We start from the raw sequence: 26780 nt of genomic DNA on the forward strand, positions 1-26780 counted from the left end.
AGTACAACGCCGTTCTTGGTCTTGGGAATGAACTAATAAAGCATTTATATAATCATACCTGTTTTCAACATAACAAAAATTGCATTACATTTTGTAAAACTATTGAATTTTACTTCGTTTTAATTGGGCATAATTTTCAAATAAAAAATCGAGTTAAACAGAATATTTTTTATTAGGTACTAAGTTATACTTATAAATCATCTTACAATACAATTAAAATAATGTTCTATAATACAATAAAATAATTTAATTCCACTTTCACTTATAACATACATAATAACTAAAAATATACTGTATCTTACTAGGATTTGAACCCAATCATTTTTTTTAAAATAGATCTCTTACACAATAAAAATATATTGAGAATTTTAGATTAATTAAGTATTTTATACCAGATTAAAGTTTAATTTCGCATTATTCCAATCTTTAAATATATATAATACAAAATAGTTTTGGTTTGTTCGCTTTATATAATAAACAACAATAATACTGTTAGTATCAAAGTAATAAAATTTTGTTTCATTGTTTTTCACTTATAATTCTTCATTTTAAAGACTATAGCAAAATGTGTTCTATTTATGAAACTCTTTTTATATTTAACAAAATGTGCTTTTTCCTATTAGATTACATATCTACTAACATGCATAATATTTAAATAAAATACATTGGCACAATTTAATTATAGTGTATATTAAAATTTTAAAAACACGTCTCAAACAAAAGTTTTCGTCGTCGTTAGTCGTTAAATATAATAAAATTATGAATAATATATCCTTTTTCTATATTAAAGATAAATATGTAAAATAAATATCATAATTAATATTTTTTTATTAAAGTATTGAATTAGTTAAAAAATACTGAACTTTACAATTTGGCACATTTATAATCTACTACATAAAATAAATATACATATATACATTGAAAATGAACGATTTAAAACCATTCAGTCATTCATTTATAAAACAACAGATAATATTGTAAATATACGCAACATATTGACACATAAAAATAAACTAAATTTATTTTAGAAGTAAACTAATTCAATCTTTATATATTTTTAAATTAAGTACATAATAGAAACTCAAAATATCTGATCATCAGTCTCTCTCAACAAAGACTCGAATATTTCCACAAAATTATCGATGCCCTCTTTGAAATTATAATCGACATCGTCATTTTCATCGAGAAAAGCGTGCGCAAAATCTATTAATTTGACAGTTCCCCACGGATTTGGGTTGGGGGAGTCACTTGATAATTGATCTAAAAGGGCTCGATAGTTCATTTTGATTTGGGATAATTTGTCTTCGTAGTTATGATCGAAGGAATGGTTGTGATGGAGTCGGTCTAGGGCTTCGCTCCAGGGGGATTTGGGTAAAGGGGGCTCCGCTAGCCATGGAGAGGGAGCCGTGGTCGTGACAGATTGCACTTTTTTGTATACGGGACCCTGAAAGGATAAGTTTTATTTGAGTAACAAGAAAAATATTATATTGTGCAATGGCTTCTTTATCTTTAGTTTTCGATTCGATATAAGATTGAGCTTAGCGGGGTAGTCAGAGAGAGAGCGGAGCGCTAAACGCTACTGTCTCTACATACCCCTTTCGCCTCGTCCACTGTCATCAACCTCTTCATACATGCCCTCCGAGGGGTCCTCATGCCTTCCTCTAGTATCTTTGATACTGTGTTTTCGAAGGTCAACCGAGGTCTTTTCGAGGATTCTACTGATAGCTACTAATAAAATAACACTTTAAAATCGCTAAAAACCAATTATTATTAACTATTTAAAAAAAAAATAGCATACCTTTGCAGAGATCTGCCCACTAAAATTAGAACCTCCGGAAGCGCGCGGGTGCAAGGAGTGTATGGATCTGCGCCGCGGAGCCACGGGCGGAGTGTAACCTGCCGGTCGCGGCCTGGGAATCGAACCCACTATCAATAAACTATACATAAATAAAATCAGCTTCACGCTATATCCCGCACACATGGTAGGCAGAGGGAACCTAGTGTTAAGACACTCCGTTCCCCACTTTCTGCCAAATTCTGGAAGCACTGAGTATTGAGAGCACTGCGACTGTAAACAGGTTGTGGCGTCATTATTACAAATCTATATATATAAAATCGAAAGGTCACTCACTCATCACGAAATCTCAGAAATTACAAGTGCTAGGAATCTCTAATTTTACATAGGAGTTATTTATAGGACGTAGGTGCTCGCTAAGACGGGAATTTGCAATATTCGACTTTTAAGGGGTTGTTTTGGGGTTGAAAGTTTGTATGAAACTTCGTTACTACAAATGCTAGGAGTCTCAAATTTTGCATGGACGTCACTTATAAGACGTAGGTACTCATGGAGACAGAAATTAATAGCGAAGCGAAGGCGAAGCCGTGGGCGGGCCGCTAGTATTTAATATTTTCACTTTCGCTCGCTCTGGTAATGAGGCAAGACACGGCATTAAGCCGTAGGGTGAGCAGTTCCGCCAATCAACAAGCCACTAGAATTTGAACGAAAGTAGGGAACGGAAAGCTTTAAAAATAATTATACAGTTCTAGCGCACTAAGCCACCAGCGGGTTGCTAGTAAACAATATTAATCAACCTATTTATAATAATCTTAAATAAACAATCAATGTAAATACAATAAATAACGAGACATAGTTACACCAGGTACTATTACCAGAAGAGAACAACTTACCCAACTCCAGCAAGATGTGTTTTATCAGCAATATGAGTACAACACGCTCTTAATCTCGCAGCATCATAAACCAGAAGTAGGGAAGCCGCATAAAATCTTAGAGGACGAGCTCTCGCGCACCATCTTTGAAGGGCCCATAGAGCAGCTAAAAGTTGTAGCACGAGTGCCCGACACAGACGCGAACCCACACCGTTCAGGAAGTTTCTAATAGCTGATCCATAAAAGAAAGATATTAAAGTAATTAATAATCGTTATATAAGTTGAAGACAAGCATTTAGTTTCACAAAAATTTAAAAATTAAAAATTAAAAGCTAGTCTTATTTTGAACTGCGTCTTTTTATCTTCAAGAATTTCCCACATTGCAAAGGCATCATTCCAAAAATATTAAGTAATCAAAATAAAATAACCGGACAAGCGAGTTGCGAGTTGCGAGTCGGGCTCGGCCACCGAGGGTTCCTTAGCCAGAGTCCTTGCATCCTCACTTGAAGAAGTAGCGGCTTTAATACTAAATTTTGCCCCCTTATAAATGCTATTATTTTTTAGAATTTAACCACAAATGATTTAGACAAAATAGAAAGATGCTTTTATTTTCATGTAAATTATATGTTAGCTATCTAGCTAACATATAATTTACATGAAAATAAAAGCATCTTGAATAGAAGAAGCTAGCATCTGCTAGCTTCCAAATTTTATTTTGCAATATAAACGGCCATAATTATCTTTCTTTTAAGTAAACGTATAAATACGTTTTCTCCAAGCGTCTCTGACTGACTGACTCTTGACTGACTGACGGACAGCAAAGTGACCTTATAACGGTTCCTTTTTTCCTAAGAACAGCACACAAAACTCCAAATCTATATATATAAAGTCGAAAGGTCACTCACTCATCACGAAATATCAGAAACTACATGTGCTAAGAATCTCAAATTTTGCATAGGAGTTATTTATAGGACGTAGGTGCTCGCTAAGACGGGAATTTGCAATATTCGACTTCTAAGGGGTTGTTTTTGGGGTTGAAAGTTTGTATGAAACTTCGTTACGACAAATGCTAGGAGTCTCAAATTTTGCATAGACGTCACTAGAACGTAGTCATGGAGACAGAAATTAGTAATAACATAGTTCACGCGGGTGAAACCGCGAGCGGGTCGCTAGTATATAATAAAACAACCACTTTTCAGCCACTTACCATTTCTAACCATATGTCCATGCAACTTCTTCCCATATTCCTTATTATATTTCTGTAATTTCCCAGTTTCTAATTTATAAACTTGGTAACCGGGTATGCAAAAACCGTATTCTTCTTTACATTGCTTGTATTTACTTTGCTCCTTCTTTATTTTATCTTCTTTGGCTAGAGGATCCCATGTTCTTCTGCCTGTACGTAATTAAACTCGTAGCAATAAAAAGGCAATAATAAATAATAAATTTATAGAAGTGCGGAAAGTGTACGTATTCGCCATTTTATTGTCATTACAACAGCAATGTTTTAATAAGTTATCCAAAAACTTCATATAATATATATGAGGCAGATCATATATATACATATTTAAAAAGTACTTGAAATTATACATCATTAAAGTGACCACAAGAAGTAAAAAAAATAGTTTTATAAAAGATATAAAAAAAAATAAACGTAACGGGATTCGATCCTGCGTCCAAATAAAGCGCCAATAATCTTAAAAATAAAAAGAAATAGCCTTCTTATATAACTTACCAATTTTAACATCCATGATACAAGGCTCCAGCATCCTCTCAGTCAGGTCTTCCAACATAATATATTCTTGTTCGTATCCGTTGTATGTAAATTTTCTAGTTCCATAAAATTTCGGCATAAATTTTCTAAGTTCTATCAAATCGGGACTATTCGATGTGAACACTTCGGTATAGAAGTCTACTTCTCTCTGTTGGGAGTCTTTGAGTATTGGCTTGAGTACTCTACCGTTACTGCATTGTAATAAACCTACAAATTTAGAAATTTGACGCACGGGCACACAGCACGGGATACGAATTGGGAATGAATTGTGGCGGAGTGCAACCCTAGGTTCCCTCTGCCTACCTTGCTGTGAGGAACAAAATAGAAAGATGCTTTTTATTTATTAAAATTAAAAAAAAATTTATAAATCAAATTTCAAATTAAATGGTGTTCCGCTTAAGCAAGTACCTGAGTACAAATACCTCGGCCACATTGTAACCGAACGTCTGATTGACGATAATGATATGGAGCGGGAGCGCAGGGCGTTGTCAGTTAGAGGAAACATGTTAGCGCGTAGATTCACACATTGTACATTACAAGTAAAGTTAGCCCTATTTCGAGCCAATGGTTTGCCAATAATAATAATTATTGAGCCAATCTTTTTACACTTGCAGCCTGTGGTCGAATGTTACTCGGCGAAGCTACAACGCCTTGCGTGTCCAGTACAACAATGTGCTGAGGGCGGTGCTGGGGAGGCCTCGTCATTGCAGTGCGTCAACGATGTTTGCAGAGGCAGGTGTTGATGATTTTTACGCAATCATTCGGAAGCGGGTCGCTTCGGTAATAGGTAGAGTCACGAACAGTACTAACACCCTCCTCAGCACATTGGCATGTAAAATGGAAGGCCCAGTTTGGAGACACTGGAATAATATTCATGTAAAGATAGATAATAAATTATATTAATTACTAACGTAGGTTAAGCAATTGTTTTTACTAACAAAATTACTTATGGACTATGTCTGAAATAAAGATTTATTATTATTATTATTATTTTTCATGTTAATTATATGCATATTTCAAATTATTATTCTTATCACAACTCAAACAACTCGCCGGTATGGTTCTCTCGGTAAATATTTATAATAAATTATATATTTTTTGTGGTGCGCGATTTAATGTGAATGTGATGAGGAAAAGTTTATAAAAAAATGACATAGTATAGGATTGCAAATTTATTACCAACTTTTTGAATTTATCTCATCTTTACTATCATAATATTAAATAATATAAATACCTAAATATCTTTTTTCCGTTGAATCGTTCTTATGCCCGGCGACCTGTAGCTGGTAGGCCTGTACTTCCAGCGGCGTCGTCGGCACCACTAGCGGCTTGGCCATCATCTCATCCTGTCGTGGCCGTAGATTGTAATGCACCTGAGGGGGTTCATTTTTCAAATTTGAAGAGAATTTGGAAATTTATAGAAAATAAGAAAGCATTGCTAATCTATACTAAAGTTATAAACCTGGAAAGTTTGAGTTGAGAGTTTGATTGAAAGAACTAATCTCAGGAACTACTGGTTCTTTACGTGCCGGATATTTTATTTTTTATTTTATTATGTGCCATGAATTATATACAACTCTTTAGTTATTGTCGCAAAGATATACAATATATTATATATACAAACTAAAATAAGTTATATTATATATTCTAAAAATCAATTAAAATTTATACATTACCGTCGCTTTGCAGTAAAATATCTAACAATGCAGGTATAATAATGTTCCCGAACACATCAATAAAACCGTTTGATATAATCTTTTATAATCTGTATGTATATAAATTATATTATAACTTTTATGATCATAAATGTCATAAAGATGTTATTGTTAAGAACAATAATATGTTATACTAGTTTTCGGATATGGTGTTTGCTTATATCTTTAGCACTTTTAGGATTCCGTATTTCAAAACAAATTCGAAAGCCTCAAAGGATAATTTTGTTGTCCGTTTGTTCGTCTGTCAAGATCATTAATCTCGAGATATAGTGGAGTCGCAGGTAACTTACGACACAAGTCCGGTGCTTGAGACACTTGGGGGGAAAATTTAAGCTTGTAAGTCAACGTAATCAAAAGATACGAGCGTTTATGCATCGCTATTGGTGCATCTGGTATTGAGTTCGTCTAGTTCCTAATCACGATCTGTAGGGTGCTTTTAGAATTTTGAACAGATATATTGTGTTAAGGTTTTTGTTTAATTATTCAGGGCAAATTTTTTGTGACTAACATTTCTGGGGTGGGCACAAGACTGTGGCATCGTAACGCCTAAACTAACATTTACGTTCGTTCGTTTCGTTTTTCGATTTCATAGAGAGTAACTAAAATTAATGTTTTAATAGGAACATTTCAAAGTACTTTTATAGGTACCTACCTACATTCAAAAATCGTGTTATGAACAAAAAACTTTTAAACGTTTTTATATGAATAATGGGTAAACATGATTTAACATACCGTGATAGTAATTACGTTGACTCATTATAAACACGATTAAGAGCCATAACGATTTGTTTTGTACGAATAACTAATCTTTATTTTGTAAAGGAAAAAGTTTTAATATGGAAACTCATTTACTCAGAGCAAACTACACTTTTAAATGCGGCTTCGCCCCTCCAATGGAAATGACTAAAAGTTGTGTATGACACATTAGGAGGAGCGCTGTGAGGCTTTAGTGGGTCGTGTGGATGGCCTTCATCTGCCGGTCCACGAGTCCCCACTCGGGCGGCGTACCCGTAGAAGGGTTTACTCACGATAAAAAGTTTATATACATCAAAACAATAATTATTTAAATTTGAGATAAATGGACAAACATCCAGCACAAAACAAAGTTAGAGCTTTTCCACAAAATTAGATTTATTAAATAAAAAAAAAAAATCAGCTAGATGTATCCCGCACACAGAAGGCAAGGTAGAGGGAACCTAGTGTTTAGACACTCTATTCCCCACATTCCCCCGAATTCTGGAGGCATTGCGTGGAAATTAAAATATTAATAAATAATAATTCAATTCCTCGAGTGGGGATTTTATGAATTTCATATTTATTTATTTTATCTGTACAATTTAAAGAAAACAAACTTAGTAAAATATATTTAGTATAATAAGGGAAGTTTGCTGAAATACAAAAGTGAAAACTGATGTTAAATTGGTTAGGCAAACCGTTTCTGTAATTAGGGCGCACAAACGCACAGACAGACAGATACACAAACAAATATTTTAATAATCACTGTTTTGGGTTATATTACATTGCGTTAAATGTAATATAATCCAATACAATGATTAACTATATATACAAAAGATGTTTCCACTGACTTGAGGTAAGACGCACGCACAGACGTAACCGCTGATAATAGAATCGTGAAATTTGGACAGATGTTTATTTTCATAACGTGGACACCCACAAAGAAGAGATTTTGAAAAGTTTTAACCCTTTAGGAGTGAAATAGGGGTTGCAAGTTTGTATAGAAATATCTTTAAATCGGCATCGATTTTTATAAAATTTGAAATTCAGACTTAAAAATATTTAATTGAACACTTGTTTCGTGGTTTATTAGAATTCACCCCATAAACTGAAAATAATTTCATAAATATATTTTATAAATATTCGTATAGTTCAAGCCGGCGAAGCCGCCCGGGGCCGCTAGTTATATTGTAAGATTTCATAGTATTATGTCCTACACATAGTCACTTCTCATTCACGTTACTATGACGACTAAGAGCAATCATAATGCCATTAACCAAATACAATAACAACCGCATATTAATTTCTTGACGATATCTTTTAGGAAAAAATAATTAACCGATTTTGAAAACACGTGATAAAGTACTACACTAGCATCGATGTCTTGCTGTGCCATGTTATGGCATGGTTCCGTTGGCACGCGTTTGAAATATTTGTTTGGCTGGACACGCGTTAATCTCAGGAAAAATGAAAAATATACTATTCAAATCGAACCAATAGGGTTCGATTTGAATAGTATATTTTTGTATTGGATTCCATTTGGATTCATCGATATCACAGTACTCGCGGCCTTTTTTTTTTATTTGTCGACGTGGACAAAGCCGTGAGTAAAAATTGATTATAACATAAATCCTCGTTCGAGGGACTTTTATGTTAAAAAATATTTAATCTGGTAAAACGGATTACGGTGTTGAGTTCCGCCACTCAGGATAAGCCTCTACTTTCGTATAAATATGTCCAAAGAGTTATACCTACAAAAGATAACAAATTACAATGCGGAAGATGTCCACAGATAAAAAATATCTATATTTGCTTATTTGGATGTTTGTTAGTTATCAACGCAAAAATAGCTTAGCAGATTTGGAGAAAATCTCTTCAAAAAAGATCAAAGAAGTTAAAAAGAAAATATATAAATATGTGTAATGAAAATATGTAAATATATATAAATATGTGTATCGTTTATAAGAACAATAAACCATATATTATAAACATCCATTTTTTTACCTTCACGCTGTATTCCAGTAGGCATATCTCACCTTTGTGCGATAGACACCTACCGTTACCTAGTACACTCCGTTCGCGATTTTCCGCCGAATTCTGGGGGCGTTGCGAGTAGGGTGGCGAAGATCAACACCGCGCTTTGCCGCGACACCAGAGCGAAGAAACGAAAATATCAAGTATTTAATTTCCTCAAGAGGGAATCAAACCCACAAGCTGTCTCGTTGACAATCACACGGTTGTACCCTCAGCCCTGTGCCAAGAACGTATTTTTTCTTACATGATTACACATTGTTACACATGTTACACATTGTCCGTACTTTATACCGTCCGTACTGTATATTTCAAAATAATCATGAATTTATGAATAACATTATAAATTATTATTAATTCCTTATAAGGTAAAATTCATGAATACGAGGAAAAACTACTCATTTTTGCATCACTGAATGAATATAGTTGAATTTTGGTGAACCTACCTACTTTGAAATTATTTCTACAAAAGCAATTGTTATCCTATTCCAGTATGACCAACATTTCAGAAATAAAAGACTTAAAAAGTTGTGATATAGAACTGTTTTAACTTGCGCGCGTTGCTGGTTCGAGTCCTACCTGTAGAAAGGATTGTTTTAAAACATTTTCTATTTCCATAACAAAGATCCCCAAAATTTGGCCTTTTTTTCACCTTCGTGCGTCATACCAAAGGGCAAGGTAGAACAGGGGAAGTGTAAAGACACTCCGTTCTCTTAATTTGAATTTAAGACATGCATATACGCGCTTTGCTACCGAAGCGAGAAAAAAAAATTCTCCGAGTGTACGAACCCATAACCTTCGCATTTACAGACGCTGTCACATAATCCAAGCTCAATCTTTCACAGGATTTTAACTTATCCCACAAAACTAAGTGAAAATGAAAGTTCTTACCTGAGATATGGATCTTTCCCGCCGCAGCGGTCGCTTCTTAAGTCTTTCCACCACATCACTCATTTAGTCTTAATTCTAGAAAACAAAAGAACACTTGTTGGTGAATAATATTTTAAAAGTAATGTTCTATTACATTATATATAATATTTATTAAACGAGTATTTTTTTTATAGTTTGTTAGTCACAATAGTTTTCAAGGGACCGGACTTCAGCACCACCTACATTAAAGTAAATATATGTATTTTCACTTAAAAACGTAAATTCAAAGTAATATAACCTAACACGTACTATTATTTAAAGAGAGGCAATAAAACTAAGCGGATTATACGTGAAGTGGTCACGTTGCGTTGTTATAACATGTATGACACATAGTAAATCTTCATTAAAATGGAGTAGAAGAAAGCGGGTAGTTTGTTATTTTTTTTTTACTTTTACTCTGTATCCCGTATATAGCAGGGTAGGCAGAGGGAACCTGGTAACCTAATGTTAAGACAGTCCCTTACCGTTACTAATTAAGACACTTCTTATATCCACTGTACTCAAAATTTTTAAAGCATTGCGTGTTGAGTGGCGGAACTCAACGCTGCGCTTTGCCTCGTTACCAGAGCGAAATGAAACTATTAACTATATCATCCCATTGTAGAAATTTTGAAAAAAGCAATATCAATATTTTAAATTTTATTTTAGTTGATTGACTGAAACTTTAGTTTTTAATGTAAAAATATTGTCTTTGAAATGATAACTTTCAGAAATAATTGTGTCGTTCAATGCTTGTAGATGTCAACGTAAGATTATAAATATAAAACCCATCAACAATGAATCAGTTCATACAAAAATTAATCAATGTGTTTCGTCATCAGGAAAATCATTATTTTATTTAATACGGCTCATTTCATAACTTGAAAATCCACAAATTTTATAATCAAATTTGAGCTAAACTTCTTTTAATGTTTTTTTTCGACTTCACTCTGTATCCCGCATAATTTATATTAAAGGTACAGTGACAATCACTTCTGCCACAAATTGATGGATGTGCAAACTATCAATTCTGTAATTTAAAGTAGGCATTTAAGTTGTCAATCTAACGAAATCTATGTCCATGACTTTCAGACAGAAGTTGATATATTATTGTGTTTCTGATAAATGGTGTATGGTGGTAATCCCATTGGTAGGACCACAAAAGATAAGAGCCCTGTATTTTGAGCATGGGCGCTGGAATAGGGGGGCCAAGGTGCCCATCCCAAAATAATTTTGTGCCCACTTCAGAAATGTAGCAAACTCCGAAAAACAAAATCGTTACCAACGGAACATTTACCTGCAAGTCTATTTATAAACACAAAAGTTGACCACAAACACCACAGTCCTTCGTAAAAACCTGCGCCAGTACTGAAATATTGATATAAGTTTATCTAATCACAAAGAAATCAACTTTGATGGTTGTTTATCGCTTACAATATATTCGCATTGTGTAGATAAAAATGTTGAATAATTGATTTGTATGTACAAAATATACCGTAAATATAACGTAAGTATAAAAATAAATACAATGAAAGGGAATTCCAATAAATTATCTAAGAATAAGTGAATAAAACCAAGTAACGATTAGAAAATATTTGATTTATCTTTTTATGTTTTTTTAAAAATACTTTAAAAATGTTAAAATAATGATTTATCACCAGATTCGCTTTGATAAAATAATGTAAATAAACAGTCCGTTCCGCGCAATGTCCTAGGTACCAGATATTACGTTACAGAACTCAACGCTGCGCTTTGTCTTGTTACCAAAGAGAGGAAACGACAATTTTTAATTCCCTTGAGTGGAAATCGAACTCACAACACACGCTGTGCCTTTCATTGAGATAATAAAATAATACCTAATGGTCGGATCGAAGTAGGGTAAAAGAGCCTACATCATATTTTTTCTAAAATAAAATAAAAAGATTCATAAAACGTTTAATAGTATATTATTTACAACTTCAATATAACATTAAAACATATAAAAGTATAAAGATAAAATATTTTTTTATTTTACTTAAACTATAAATAAGTATTATTCATATTTATAAATTCCTTCACCGGTTTTCCTTCCAAATTTGCCTTCAGAAACTAATTTGTCTAACACGGCTATAGGTTTAAAGATGGTGTTGCCACTTTTGTCTAACATGACCGCTAAGATAGCTTTCTTGTTATCTAATCCGGTAAAATCAGCCAGTTCGAGGGGGCCCATTGGGTAGCCCGCACCTAGTTTCATTGCAATATCAATATCTCGAGGCGATGCATCACCTGGAATTAGTAAGAAGCAAATTTATTTTTACTTGGAGGTCGTCGTAGCACAGCGTCTGCAAACGCGACGGTTATGGGTTCGAGTCCTATTCGGGGGAATAAATTATTTTCTGCCACTCAATACGCAATGTCTTGACAAATCTGGAAAGGAGCGACCTTGCTATGTGAAATTCTGAATATCCCTACTACTATCTATGCATTGGAGATATTTAATCGAAATCAATTTGAGTATTGAATTGTTAAGTTTTAATTTATCTGTCCTGATGCTTATATCTAACAAACTGGAGTGTATTTTTAATTAAATCTAGAAATAAGTACCGCGTGAATTTTTTTATGATTATTATATAGTTAATTATTACATGTTATTTCAATAAACATCAAATGACTTTAGTGGGTTTGGCTGTAAGGACTTTTATTCCCAACATACCCCACGATAGCGGTGCTCGTGTATTGATAAGATTAAATACACAAAAGCAGGAGGTAATGTCATGATAATGATCATGAATTAACTGTAAATTAACAAGGTTAGATAAGAATTATAATTTGATAAGAGTATTTATGTTTCCGAATTTTTTATGTCTTAGTGCAGCGGGTGTAGGGAAACAAGGGGGAATCGGAGCCACGGGGTAATAAGAACTACTTTAGTTAACGTGTATCTAGGTGAACGAGTTAGATCCCGCTTTGCTATTAAGTATCATAGAAGGACGTAGGAGGAGTGTATGTGACCACTTGCATTGTTAATTAGTAACCCTTTGGTATACTAACGGACTGTAAATTGATTTTTCGGCCAATCGATCTAATTATTTACAATTTTCTAGAACAAATTGTGAGTACTAGTCTTATAGAGCTATTAAAGTCAAATTTATAGTATTGATTTTCGTGGTTTCATAGAGTATGTTAATTTGTAAATAAATTGAAGCATTTTTTACTTTAATTTATGTGTTTTTGGCTAAGGTTTTTTTTATTTTACTTATCATAGTTACTTGTTCGACCAAACGTTGCGGCGTACAAGCGAGGTCGTACCTATTGTACTGCTTTTTGCCAATAATTTTTTCACAGTTGAATGCAAGGCTACTTTTATTAGATTTTATAAAATAATGCAAAAAAATTGGAACATGAAAACACAAGTAAAATTTTACGTTTAAAGCTTCAAGGCAAGAACGTAAATATCATAAAATATTAGTTCCTTTTTCCGCATCCTACGCTCCTTCCTCATAACCTAACACTGTGATACGTAGAACCTGGCAATGATTAATAAATAACAATATGAATATAAATTTAAATACTTATTTCATCTCCTCTAGTGGGGTTTGAACCCTCAACCAGTCGGTTTTACAGTCACACTTTGTGCCCCTGCGCCACGACTGGCCTCAAAATAAAAATATAATATTACATAAAAAGGATTAAAACGAATAATTAAAACACAACATCTTTTACAAAAATACAAAAAAAAATCTTTAATTCACAAGAAAAACAAAATCATTTCTTATATTTATAAAATCCTTCGCCAGTCTTGATACCCAATTTTCCTTCTGCCACCATTTTGTCTAATATTGCCACAGGTCTGAACACGGGATCTTTGGTTTTTTCATACATAACTTGTAAGGCATATTTATTCGTATCTAAACCGGTATAATCGGCTAACTCGAAGGGACCCATAGGATAACCTGCGCCTAGCTTCATGCCTATATCTATATCTTCTTTCGATGCATCTCCTAAAATGAGCATTTGATAATTTTTAATTTTTATTTTGATCAATATTGGGCACCGTTACCTGTTTAAAGACCATTGGATCATATAAATGAATAGCATTCTCTACAGCAAATAACAACACACGTACAAAAATATATATTAAATGAATATTTTTAATGTCAAAAATATTTACAACATTCAATAATTTTTATTCTAAGAAAGAGTTAAGTCCACAACTACTACTTCATACTAACCTGCCCTCTGACAATATTTATTGTAACATGTTATTTTTAAAATTAAATATATTTTTCACACAGCAGCACATAGTATATAAAAGCATTAACTAGCAATACTTACCTAATAATAATAATAATTAAAAAAAAAACAATAAAACCGGACCAGTTACGGTAAAGCTTCTCTTCAAACCAACCCAAATAATAATAATAAAATATTTTAGTGCATTTCTAAGCAATTGCAAATGAAATATTTTGTATATTAATTTTTATTTACATATAATTATGCACAATTTAACATTTAAAAAAGAATATAGAAAATCCTATCGCTAATCAGCGATTTCTTCCAGCCAACCACTGGGATAGGATTTTTTTTATGATAGTAAAGAGTGGGTGGGTCGTCGTAAATAAACATACGTATGATACTACATCCTAATATATATACGTACTACACATATATTTGAAAAATACATACTAATATAATAAAAGTATATATATAAAAGGACTCACTGACTGAGGTAAGACGCACGCACAGCCTTAACCGCTGATGGTAGAAACGTTAAATTTGGACAAAAGTTTACTTTCGTAATCTGGACATCCACTAAGAAGGGATTTTAAAAAATTTTAACCCTGAAGGGGTGAAATAGGGGTTCAAAGTTTGTATGGAAAAAAATTTAAATCGGCACCGATTTTTATAAAATTTGAAATTTAGATTTTTAAAAGTATTTAATTGAACACGTGTTTCATCGTTTTCTAGAATTCTCCCCCTAAGGGTGCAAATAAGGGGTTGAAAGTTTGTATGGAAAAATCTTTAAATCGCCACCGATTTTTATAAAATTTGAAATTTAGACTTAAAAATATTTAATTGAACACATGTTTCATGGGTTATTAGAATTCACCCTTAAATAGGCAAGCGAAGCTGCGCGCGTCCGCTAGTAGACTAATATATGTATGTCATAATATTATTTAAACAAGGAGTTGTATATATTGATATCATCTTAAGGTGAATAATCTTTAAATAATAATAACTGATATTATAAACTAATTATAAGTAATTTATAAATAATTTAAAACAAAATTATAAGCAAAATAAAATTACAGTTAATAAGCCACTGTTTAAAAATGACATAGTTGTTAATAAGGAACTTAAATTTATTATAATCAATTAACAAATAATCTTTAATATTTTATAGTTAATGTAATATTTGTTATTTTTTATATTGTTTTTTACTAGAGCGAGGAAATAAAATGTTTTATGTAACTGAGGGCTGATAAAATTTTCTACATAAACAGAGTAATACTATATCACAAGATACGACATAATACATATATAGTAAGCAGCAGATATATAAATGAATTATAATCCCACTTGACGCTCATTAAATATTTTCTAGATCCCAAACAATCGCAGATGATTGTAAAACTTCTAATTTTTTATAAAAATATCCGACCGTTTCTCTTAAAATTCACGTGACACTATTGAATATCGTGGTTTAATTGGCTCAAACACTTTAGTCAGAGGTGTAAGTTTAGATATGAATAGTCATCTCGTTGATGAAATTGTCCACAACTCCACCAACCAACACCAATAAAATATGACCATAAAATATAAATATAATAATATAATACGAAAATAAATGTTTCCTTTATCCCAACACTATTTATACCCCAAAAACCCAAAAAGAAATGAAAACAACCCAATTTCATACATACCTCTCTCATACAACCTTAAGGCTTCCGCACTATAAGGTCCCAACAACCTGTTGACCACAAAGCCGGGAGTATCCTTGCATGTGATACAAGTTTTGCCGACGGCTTTGCCCCATTCCATCATAGCTTTATAAGTCTCTTCGGAAATGTTGTCACCTTTGATGACCTCTAGTAAACGCATTACTGGTACCGGATTGAAGAAATGGAGCCCACCGAACCTGGAGTTAAAAGAAACAAGGATAGAGGACCTGGTGTTGAGCTACTGCATTTTCCACTACTCATATAGCTGGGTAGAGAGAAATAAGAGTTTTCCAATCTTTGACTAATTTAGATATTGTGTGACATTTCCATCAGTGTTGTACTAAGTATGTCGTTGTAAACACAGAGTGTGGAAATAAGAATAATTTCATTACAAACACTCTCCCATTAAAAATCGAACCTACAATCATTGCATTATTGTGACAGACAAAAATCTATATATATAAAAGAACTTGTCCTCACTGACCGAGGTAAGACGCACGCACAGCCGTAACCGCTGTGCGTAGAAACGTAACATTTGGACAGATGCTTACTTCCGTAATCTGGACATCCACTAAGAATGGATTTTGAAAAATTTTAACCCTAAGAGGGTGAAATAGGGGTTGAAAGTTTGTATGGAAAAAAATCTAAATGGACACCGATTTTTATAAAATTGAAAATTCAGATTCTTAAAGATATTTAATTGAATACATGTTTCACGGTTTTTTAGAATTTATCCCCTAAGGGTGCCAATAAGGGGTTAAAAGTTTGTATGGAAAAATCTTTAAATCGCCACCGATTTTTATCAAATTTGAAATTTAGACTCTTAAAAATATTTCATTGAACACGTGTTTCATGGTTTATCAGAATTCACCCCTAAGGGTGCTAATAAGCAGGCGAAGCTGCGCGCGCCCGCTAGTATTAAATAAATATTCTAAATATTTAATTACAATTATAAATTTATAAATAATATTAATAATTAATTCATCTACGCTAGTCGTGGCGCAGGGGCACGTATGTGCGAATATAAACACGATAGGTTCTGGGTTCGATACCCATTCGAGGAAATGAAATACTGAATTATTTCATTCCCTCGCTCTGGTAAAGAGGCGAAAGCGCGACGTTGAGTTCTGCCTCTCAACACGCAATGCCTCCAGAATTCGGCAGAAAGTGGGGAACGGAGTTTCTTAACACTAGGTTCCCTCTGCCTACCCTGCTGTGTGCGGGATATAGCGTGAAGCTGGTATTTGTTTTGTTTTTTTAATTCTGTCATAATATAATACGTGTGTTCCTTTAATGCCAGAAAAATAATGACTAATAGTAGTCATCCTTCTTACCCTACGGTATTTTAGAAATAACTTCTTACCTGTCCTTCCTTTTAATTCCAACGCCAATTTCATTGATTGAAATAGACGAAGTGTTGCTAGCTAGAATTGTGTGCTCAGGGCATAGCTAAAAATAATTTAAAATATTTATATAGAAACATACATATAGTATAATTGAGGTCATAAGTCGTGGCGCACATGTGTGCGGCTGTAAAAGCGACAATGGGTTGGTGGGTTCTTTCCTTTGAGTTCCGCCACTCAAGACGCAATGCCTCCAGAATTCCGCAGAAAGTGGGGAACGGAAGTACCTTAATGGGAACGGAGTATCTTAACCGTAAATAAACATAATAAACCGGGATATATCGTGAACCTAAAAAAAACTATTACATTTATGATAGTTTACGAAAGAGTCATAACTACCAAAATACGGAATAAAACTTTTTTTTTTATAATGTAAAAATAATTATTACATTAAACAATAGCTAAATTAAAAATACAAAAAGTAAAAAAAGTCCCATTTAAACTGTAATCGTTAAAGTCGTAGTAATTTATCATGTTAAATGTTAAAAAAAATGTCTATTGTATTCAATTGAAATATTTTATGAGTAGTTCTTGTTAGTTAATAATTGATTTTATCATTTAATCTTTATAGTGTAAGTGTTAAGTGTTAACATATTTTTTTTTAACTTGATGCTGTATCTTGCTAATGCACACTTGATGCTGTACCCTGCTGGATAAGCAGAGGGAACCTGAGAGCCTAGCGTTAAGACCCTCCACTCGCATTAAGACACTTCCGCTTCCAACTTTCCAATGAAATTTAGAGGCAAGGAAAATATTAAATAATTTATTTTCTTCAAGAGGGCAACCCACAACCGTTGCATTTCCTTGCACGTCACACGCATGTGCCTCTGCGCCACGACGGTCTTGACAGAGACAAAGTGCTAATAATTTCAATAAGCACTTACCTCATCAAGTTTATTAAACAGACTTTGTTTAACACCCAAATTTTCAACAATGGCCTCGACAACTAAATCGACATTGACCCCATCTTCTATATTTGTTGATACTTTGATTCTATTTAAAGATTCTTTAACAAAATCTTCTATTTTGGCATTATCATCTTTATATATTTTTTTTCCGACTCTAGTGAGGTTATTTTGAATAGATTTTTGGGCTTTTTCAAGTAATTCTGGTTTCAAGTCCACAATTGTTACATTTTGACCTGCTTGAGCTGCAATCTTAAAAAAAATACTAATGGAACACTACACATTTAATATATATTATAATGAAATCTTTAATCAATAGTATTGTTTGAGTCATAAAAATCTTTTTGTTTTTAATCCATTTTCTATAAATGGGCTATAACATCATGTCAATTGTTCAATGAAAATCACTATATCTGCAGTCAGAGTTAAGTTCCGCACTTACAATGTGAAGTGTGTTACTAAATGAAAAAATGCTCCATATAAGCATAATTTGAAAAATGCTATGGGTCAATAATATTTATATTTATATCTCTTCCTCCTAGCATTAATCCCGTCTATTACCAGGGTCTGCCTTTCTACTCAACCTACTCCACATTGCACAATCTTTTGCATTATTCATATTTATATATAATCTATTAATATATTACATAATTACTTATCATGGTTGAGACAGAAATATTTCAATAAAAACAATAGTCCTTATCTAATCAATAGGGTGTAATCCATTATAATAAAGGTAAGGTATAAATGTCTACAATTTAATTTATCAAAACAATCTATAAATTCTTATATTATATTTTCCATGTTGAGTAAAAGAAATCAAGTTGATTTTATATCCAACTCTAAAAAAAGAGAAATTATTATTAATATAATTATATATTTCATCAAGATCATCTAGCTAAGCTATTAATTAAACTAATTTCCCCCATTAAACTTAATAGGAGCTGCCATATTTAAATGAAATATTATATAAATAGCAGTAATTTAATTAAAATAATATTTCAACATGATGAATTTTTTATCATTAAAAAAATATTATACATTCAGTACTCAATAAATATATCTTAAATATTTCATTTATTTAAAAGGTTTTTAATTATAAGAAAATGTCAAAGATAGTGTTCAATTACAGTATATAAGGGAAATGAACTTTAATCTTTACAATGAACGTTAAGTAGGATTGAGTAAACATAATTAAATTACAATCATAAATAAAAACAACTTACTTGTGCAATACCAGATCCCATTAAGCCTCCGCCAACGACAGTGACTGATTTAATTGCATTTAAAGTTGCTGAACTTGAAAAATTTCTTGTTAAACCAATCATTTTATTCATTTTGATGTTTTTTAATCAAACAATGATTATCCCTACGCGGCTTGAATACGCAAAAGCAATGAAGAAGTATGACTATATGAGCGAAACCCGCTTCGTGAACAGTTATAATCAACTTGCACACAACGATCATGTGTGATACAGATTTTAAATAAAATATATCGCCGTTACATAAAAGTTAAATATCACTTACCTATCATATTTGAATTTGATGTAACTCAGCAATGTACACAACACATTTTATCACTGTTAAGATAAACAAAACGTAGATATAGATAATTGATAAAGAATTTTTTTTTTTGTTAAAAAGATTTACTATATAATATATATTTATTAAGTATAAATATTTACATAAATACTGTCAAAGTGACATTTGAAATCAACATGTGTCAGTCACTTGGTAACCACCACAGATTATTAAAAAAAATACTTTCCATATAAAGCTGATACTATACGTACCGTACAGTACTGTCTAACAAAATTTATGAGGTATTATAAGTCAAATAAAAAGAAACATCTTATATTTAAAATACCGCTTTAAGCGTTCTGTTTGTGACATGAACACTGAAACTTTTATATCAACTGTTCCATTGTTTCCATTATTTTGCAGCGTAAAACGTAATTCTTGTGCTTAAAGAGTGCGATTAGCGATATAATCTAATATATTTGTTAATAATAATTAGAAAAAAATTAATCTTTGATTAACTTCTTATTAATAGGTAATGTAAATAATAATAATAATTAAGAAAACTGACTTTACAGACAACCAGTTTTAGTTTTTCAACCAATATTCTTTAGCCTTATGCTATATCTGCATATCTAACCTGCTCTTAGAAGAGGGAACCTGGGAATCTTATGTTAAGACACTCCATTCTATACTGCGACATAAGACAACTCCGTTCCTCTACTTTCCGCCGAGCTCTTCAAGCATTGCATGTTGATTATCGGAACTTAACGCCGCGTTTTTTTTTACCAAAGCGAGGAAATGAAAATATTAAATATTTCATTTCTCCAAACCTACAACTGTATTTGTGGACAAACGTGCGCATATCGAATATTATGTACATGATTGCGTGGTTGACAAGTGCCCATCCTGAATTGAATTCTTGATATATGGCGTTTCGAACGTGCCAGTTGAGCACAATTCATTTCGCCAATGTCACGTTGTATGGAAAACACACGAAGGAAATTGACCGGTAATAAAAAAGATAAATATACACAATTATAGAATACATGTAAAAAAAAAGAGATCCAGTGTAAGTACAGCCTTCACCCAAAACAAAACAAACACATATTTACAATATATACACAACAAATTAGATTAGTAATAAATAATATTTCACATGGTTGTTAATTTAAAGTTTTATTTTGTTATGTTTAATATATTTACATAAAAAATTACATAAAGGACTAAACACAAACATTAACAAACACTGAACATATAAAGGACGAGTTAACTTAGGACAAGAGAAAAGGATGTGAGAAGGGGAGCCGTCATCCAGGCCACATTTACACAATGAGTGGTCCCTGACCCTGATCTTAGCTAGTGTACAGGCGTAGAAGCATGCCCAAGACGCAAGCAACAGATTGTTGTAATAATCCTCCGTTCAATAAGCCTTTGAGAATAAAAACAAAGTCGCCTAGGCATATCAGGTTGAATAAAGGCGTAGTACTTAGCTTTATAGGATTTTGACTCACTCCAGAAATGATTCCAGCACTTATGCAGATGAATATCCGCAAGGGACATCAGATCTTGGGCGGAATTGGAGAAATGGTCTAATGTGCCACACTGGATAGCTGATTTAGCGCAGAGTCTGCAGATTCATTCCCACTGATTCCAGAATGTCCTGGAATCCACACCAAACTAACATCCAAGCCCTTTAGATGACATGAGTACAATTCTTTACGAATCCTTAAAACAATTGAAGATCTTAATCTACTATAAAATGGGCTTCCCTTTAAGGCCATTAAGCAGATTAGTGAATGAGTAAAAATAACTGTGTGTTTAAAATTGTGGGAATGTGTAAAGAGCCTCGCCTGTGAACACAGATGATTCGGGAGGGCATTTAAATTGTAGAATAATTTTGAATTTTGGTATCCAACAAGCCGCACCAACACTCCTCTCCTCCGCCTCGCTCTCCTTCGAGAGCTTCAATGCATCAGTGAAGATGAGGAGGTGATTCGACCAATTGAGTTGAACTATTTCCTTAAATTTTGTGTTGGTGCCAGGATCTCCTTTGGTTAGGCCAAGATTTGTGACAATACAAGGAGAATGAACTAGGGCGTTATACGGTGTAAGAAATAGTGGATTAGAAGAAAAACAAGATAAAGGATTAGGGAGAGAGGTAAGTCTAAGGAAGCTATCAAGCAGATATGGCAAAGGTTTGCCTTGAGGGATAAGATCAGCTAGCTTAGATAGCTTAGACCGTAAATGGTGGGAAGACAGCTGCAACATTTCACTCATAAATCCTTCAGAAAGGAATCGTCGGCGGATAGGAAGTAGAGGATTTACATACTCCATCTGCAACGCATTGATAGGAGTAGACTTCATCGCACCTAGGATAATCTGAAGACACTTATATTGTATTCGGTTTAATTTTTCAGTAGCTAATTCATTAAAGGGGTCTAACACAAATAATCCTTAGTCAATATAACTACGAATAATAGCATTGTACAGCAGTTTTTGAGTATAAGGGTGTGCGCTCCACCACAAACCAGATACAGCTCTCAAAGCATTAATGCCTTTTTCACATTCCCTGCTGAGATTTTCAGCATGACCATTCAGTCGTTTATCAAGTATTATGCCTAAAAAATTGTCAGATTATAATGACAAATGACAACTATTACATACGTGTACACTATACTTTATATAACGTTCCTTACTTTATATAAATATTTTTTTCATTAGGTATTAGGTAAATGACCTTTGGAATTCCATTTATAAAACTTTATCATTACTATTTATCAGTTCTCCCACGTTTATCGTTTAAGTAACTACTGTGCTGTTAACACTTAATAAATTATATTTATATAAGTTATTAACTATATTTTTATACTTTATACAAAGAAATGAATCAATTCGGCGTTTTAGCGCGAAACTTTTCCAGTTCGGCCGCAGTACAAAGTGCAATAAAGAATGTTACTATAATCGGAGGTGGTTTGATGGGATCTGGGATTGCTCAGGTATATAACTTAATAAATTTTATAATTTATTAATATTATTTACAAAGATAGATATCTTGTTAACGGAAGAGTATTTTGTTAACGGAAGTGCCGATATTATCACTTCGTTCCGCCTCTTGATTAAGACAAGTTTAGCAATGATATCAAAGTCCCTTGTATTAACCAGCTTCACATTATCAGTCTATATTTTCTTTTAAGTTCACGCTGTACATATATAGCAGGGCAGGAAGAGAGAACGTAGTGTTAAGACACTGCTCCCCATTTTCCGCCGATTTTTCGAGACATTGCGTGATGAGCGGCGAAACCCTACGCCGTGCTTTGTCGTGTTACAATAACATGGAAATAAAAATATTAGATTTTTATTTCCCCAATCAGGAATCAAACCCAAAGCATTCGTGATTTACAATCACACTTTGCCCACTACACCCTGACGACCTCTATAATTTAAATGAACTCATTTATTTTTTTGTGTATTTTTAATCAGGAGTTTTATGTGAAAACACTACAGTAAAATTGAGTCACATGTTAAAACCATTGTTATAAGATATATTATTTTAAATTTACATATATAAATAATTTAAGTTAGATAAGAAATATTCTTATTTCCCTCCAGGTAGCAGCCCAAGCAGGTCAAAATGTCACACTTGTGGATGTAAGTTCAGATGCATTGGCAAAATCTCAAAAATCTATCGGCAATAACCTGGGAAGGGTCGCTAAGAAGTTATATAAAGATAATCCCCAAGAAGGTGAAAAATTTGTATCGCAATCCTTAGCCAGGATAAAAACAGAGACTGATGCTGTAAATGCAAGCAAAGGTGCAGATTTAATCATCGAAGCCATTGTAGAAAATATTGATGTTAAACATGAGCTATTTAAGAAACTTGATGCGGTAAGTCTACTATTAAAAATATTTAAGGATTAGTAATTTCTACTGTACATTTTTCCTCAATTCGCTTCTGAGTAGAAGTAGTAATCTTGTAGTATTAACCATACTGTAATTGTGTACTAATTGTTGATTGAAATGTCTATATAGAGGGATTTTTATCGAAAATATTTTGGTGTAAAATAATTATGAAAACAATTTAAATGTTATAATCATCTCCTTGAGTTGGAATCAAATCCACAACCATAGTATTTACAGTCAGACACTCCTCACTGTTCCATAACTGTATGTTTTGATTTAAAGTAGTTCTAAAAGCACAAAAATTGCATAAATAATTTGCTTGCTCTTGGTTGATTCTTGAATTTAAATATTTAAATAAGCTTAAGATAATAAACAATAATATTTCATATATATTTTATGTTTATGATAATTTTATGTCACCTTGGCTTGCATTTTTTTCTTTTTAGGGTTCCATACTTTAAAAGGAAAAATCTTATTTTGTTGATTTTACGTCGTCAAGACTATATATATCTAGTAATCGCGTGGAGGTATCGAGCAGAAATTAATTCCAATAACCAAGTATATGTTCCCTTGTAAGACAGAAAAAAAATAAGTTTCTAAATCAACATAATCAAAAGATACGAGAAATTCGCCGCGTAGTTAAAACTTACACTAACCTTTAGTGTTGTCTATTTTTTGACCAAAAAACCGTATAAAATAGCTATATTTTATATTTTTATTGCTTGAAAAATATATTTTTGCAAGCTTTAAGCACATTCTTAGATTTTAGTGTCATCTAGTAATGTTTCAAAGCTTTTTTGACAATCAAAATAATATAAATAAATTAAAAATTATTTTTTTATTAAAGTTATTAGACGTCGTTGCATACTCACTGAAAAATAAAATCTCTTAGTGAAAGTTGAAGTAGTAAGGGTGAAGCGCAAATAAGATATAAGTTTTTCTTACATTTACAATACTACAGTCCTGAAATTGCTACGAAACCCTCGATGGGCAGGTTATTATTTAATATTTTTAATCAGCTAGCTAGCCAGTAGGTATTATTAAAATCATTACTTTTTCATCATCATTCATGTATTTGAATATATATGCTATAATGCTATAATTTTTATTGTTGAATTTTTTTATATTGATAGAGCGAGCTACGTCAGTGAATATAATGTTAGTTATAATGCTATTTTCTGTTTCTATCTCCATTCTTCTTATATCAAAAAGTAACTGACAATAAAAAGATTAGTTGTAAGTTACTAAAAAACCCACAATCTCTTATTTCATCTGAACTTTTGCTTACTCAATTTGTAATGAATATAAGTAAGTAGATGTTTAAATAATTAACTAGTTAAACGCGACGGTTTTAGGTTCAATTCTTACTCGTGGAACGCATTATTTAATATTTTCATTTCCTTGCTCTGTTAACCAGACAAAGAGTTCCCACACTAACGAAAATTCGGCGAAAAGTGGGGACTAGGTTCCCTATGCCTACCCTAATATATGCTTCATACAGCTAGCCGAAGGTAAAAAAGGAAAACTATATTAGTGACCTATGAATCAGCTAGCCCATAGCTTTGTCGTCGCAAAGGGGCACAATTGTGTAACTATAAACTTGACGGTTGTAGGTTCGATTCCAACTATGAATATGAATTATTTTCATTTCTTTTCTTGCTATGGAAATAAATGGACCTGAGTTTGCCGACTCAACACGCAATATGTCGGAAATAGTGCTGTGCGTGGGAACGAAGTATCTTAACGTTAGGTTCCCTCGGATAGAGCGTGAAGCAAAAAAATGCTTAATATTATAATTTCTTACTGTAGGCTGCTCCAGGTCACACAATTTTTGCGTCAAACACATCTTCTCTCTCAATCAATGAGATTGCTTCGGTTGTAAAGCGTAAGGACAAGTAAGTTAACATCTTTTATATACTCATTTTCAGTTTCACGCCTTAACCCGCACATGGCAGGATAGCCAGGGAGAACCTACCTATAAAATTCAAGATACATCAGCTTCACGCTATATCCCGCAAACTCCGTTCCCCACTTTCCGCCGAATTCTCTGAGTTTTGCGTGTTGAATGGTGGAACTGAAAGCCTCACTTTGCTTGCTTAGTAGAGCGAGAAAATGAAATGACTAAATAATTCACCCAAGCAGAAATCAAACCCACAACTATTGCGTTTCCAGCCGCAAGTTTGTTCCCCCTGAGCCACAACAGAACAATAAATAATTGTTGTTTTTAGATTCGGTGGACTCCATTTCTTCAACCCTGTACCAGTAATGCGTTTACTAGAGGTCATCAAAGGTGACCACATCTCCGAAGAGACTTACAAAGCTATGATGGAATGGGGCAAAGCCGTGGGCAAGACTTGTATCACATGCAAGGACACTCCTGGCTTTGTTGTTAATAGGTTGTTGGTGCCGTATGTCATTGAGGCTATTAGGTTGTATGAGAGAGGTTAGAGGTTCTTTTTTTATTATTTTTTTAGGTTCACGCGGTATACCGTATATGGTAGCGTAGGCAAAGGGAACCTAGTGCAACACCGCGGTTTGTCTGGTAACAACCAGAGCGACGAAATAAAATTAATTTATTTCCTCGATTGGGAATCTAACCTACAGCTATTGCGTTTCCAGCAGGAATGTTACTGCGCCACGACAACCTATATCTTGAGATTTTAATGAAAATTATAATTACATAATTTTATTTCGAGCTAATTACATTTTTTTCATTAACAGGTGATGCGTCAGCAAAAGATATAGATATAGCAATGAAACTAGGAGCAGGATACCCCATGGGTCCCCTAGAACTAGCTGACTACGTCGGTTTGGACACCAACAAGTTCATATTGGACGGTTGGCACAAGAAGTTCCCAGAGGACCCTCTGTTCAAGCCTGTCCCGTTGTTAGATAAACTGGTGAAGGAAGGCAAGTTTGGTGTCAAATCTGGGGAAGGATTCTATAAATATGAGAAGAAATGATGAATTGTTATAAATGATGTGATGAGTTATATTTTGTATAGATTTATTTAATAAAATAAATATATTTTTATATAGGCTGTTTTTGTGTTTAATATATGAATTTGTATTTCAATTCTACATTTTCCTTTGGTTTCCATACTATGTTCATTATCATAACAAAACACAACATCTTGCGTCGTTGAGTTTCGCCATTCAACAAGCAATGCAAATTCAAAATATTCTTTATTCAAATAAGACTACTATAAGCACTTTTGAATCGTTGAATGAACATATAAGTAAAAAGCTACCACCGGTTCGGAAGGCAGTTCTGCTGAAAAGAGCCGGCAAGAAACTCAA

At 33.1% G+C, this 26780-nt stretch overlaps 4 protein-coding genes across 10 annotated transcripts; 2 read left to right on the forward strand and 2 right to left on the reverse strand.

The window, feature by feature from the left end:
* Positions 1 to 153: 153 nt before the first annotated feature.
* Positions 154 to 19742, reverse strand: Ipk2 (Inositol phosphate kinase 2). 6 transcript variants are annotated; one of them, XM_085185688.1, is made up of 8 exons: positions 19588 to 19742; positions 9814 to 9888; positions 5676 to 5814; positions 4403 to 4648; positions 3875 to 4063; positions 2689 to 2899; positions 1799 to 1910; positions 154 to 1444 (listed from the first exon to the last, which is right to left on the reverse strand). In XM_085185688.1, the coding sequence occupies exons 2-8, from the start codon at positions 9874 to 9876 to the stop codon at positions 1082 to 1084; spliced, it is 1323 nt and encodes a 440-aa protein (XP_085041814.1). In that variant the 5' UTR covers positions 9877 to 9888; positions 19588 to 19742; the 3' UTR covers positions 154 to 1081. The 6 variants fall into 6 exon arrangements, with proteins under 6 accessions (XP_085041814.1, XP_085041816.1, XP_085041812.1 ...); XM_085185690.1 differs by lacking the exon at positions 19588 to 19742 and adding an exon at positions 15735 to 15873; XM_085185686.1 differs by lacking the exon at positions 19588 to 19742 and adding an exon at positions 11129 to 11277.
* On the forward strand, positions 4807 to 5677 carry LOC146538765 (uncharacterized; the record flags this gene model as incomplete). Its single annotated transcript, XM_085185501.1, is given in 2 exon segments — positions 4807 to 5004; positions 5006 to 5677. Coding segments are annotated over 2 exon segments (537 nt in total), but the record flags the coding sequence as incomplete, so codon positions are not given.
* LOC146538766 (putative 3-hydroxyacyl-CoA dehydrogenase B0272.3) lies at positions 11761 to 19580 on the reverse strand. 2 transcript variants are annotated; one of them, XM_085185693.1, is made up of 5 exons: positions 19287 to 19580; positions 18040 to 18312; positions 17116 to 17201; positions 15735 to 15949; positions 11761 to 12096 (listed from the first exon to the last, which is right to left on the reverse strand). In XM_085185693.1, exons 1-5 carry the CDS (start codon positions 19395 to 19397, stop codon positions 11864 to 11866), a joined length of 918 nt encoding a protein of 305 aa, XP_085041819.1. In that variant the 5' UTR covers positions 19398 to 19580; the 3' UTR covers positions 11761 to 11863. The 2 variants fall into 2 exon arrangements, with proteins under 2 accessions (XP_085041819.1, XP_085041818.1); XM_085185692.1 differs by lacking the exon at positions 11761 to 12096 and adding an exon at positions 13526 to 13811 and having other exon boundaries at positions 19287 to 19575.
* A 2533-nt stretch (positions 19743 to 22275) lies between the features above and the next one.
* On the forward strand, positions 22276 to 26518 carry LOC146538767 (hydroxyacyl-coenzyme A dehydrogenase, mitochondrial-like). The gene is made up of 5 exons (XM_085185652.1): positions 22276 to 22577; positions 23191 to 23466; positions 25291 to 25376; positions 25710 to 25924; positions 26203 to 26518. Exons 1-5 carry the CDS (start codon positions 22464 to 22466, stop codon positions 26442 to 26444), a joined length of 933 nt encoding a protein of 310 aa, XP_085041778.1. The 5' UTR covers positions 22276 to 22463; the 3' UTR covers positions 26445 to 26518.
* Positions 26519 to 26780: the final 262 nt, after the last annotated feature.

This window comes from Heliconius melpomene, chromosome 5, assembly GCF_056956725.1.
Source record: "Heliconius melpomene rosina isolate 202511_hmr_F chromosome 5, ASM5695672v1, whole genome shotgun sequence".
Classification (NCBI taxonomy): Eukaryota; Metazoa; Arthropoda; class Insecta; order Lepidoptera; family Nymphalidae; genus Heliconius; species Heliconius melpomene.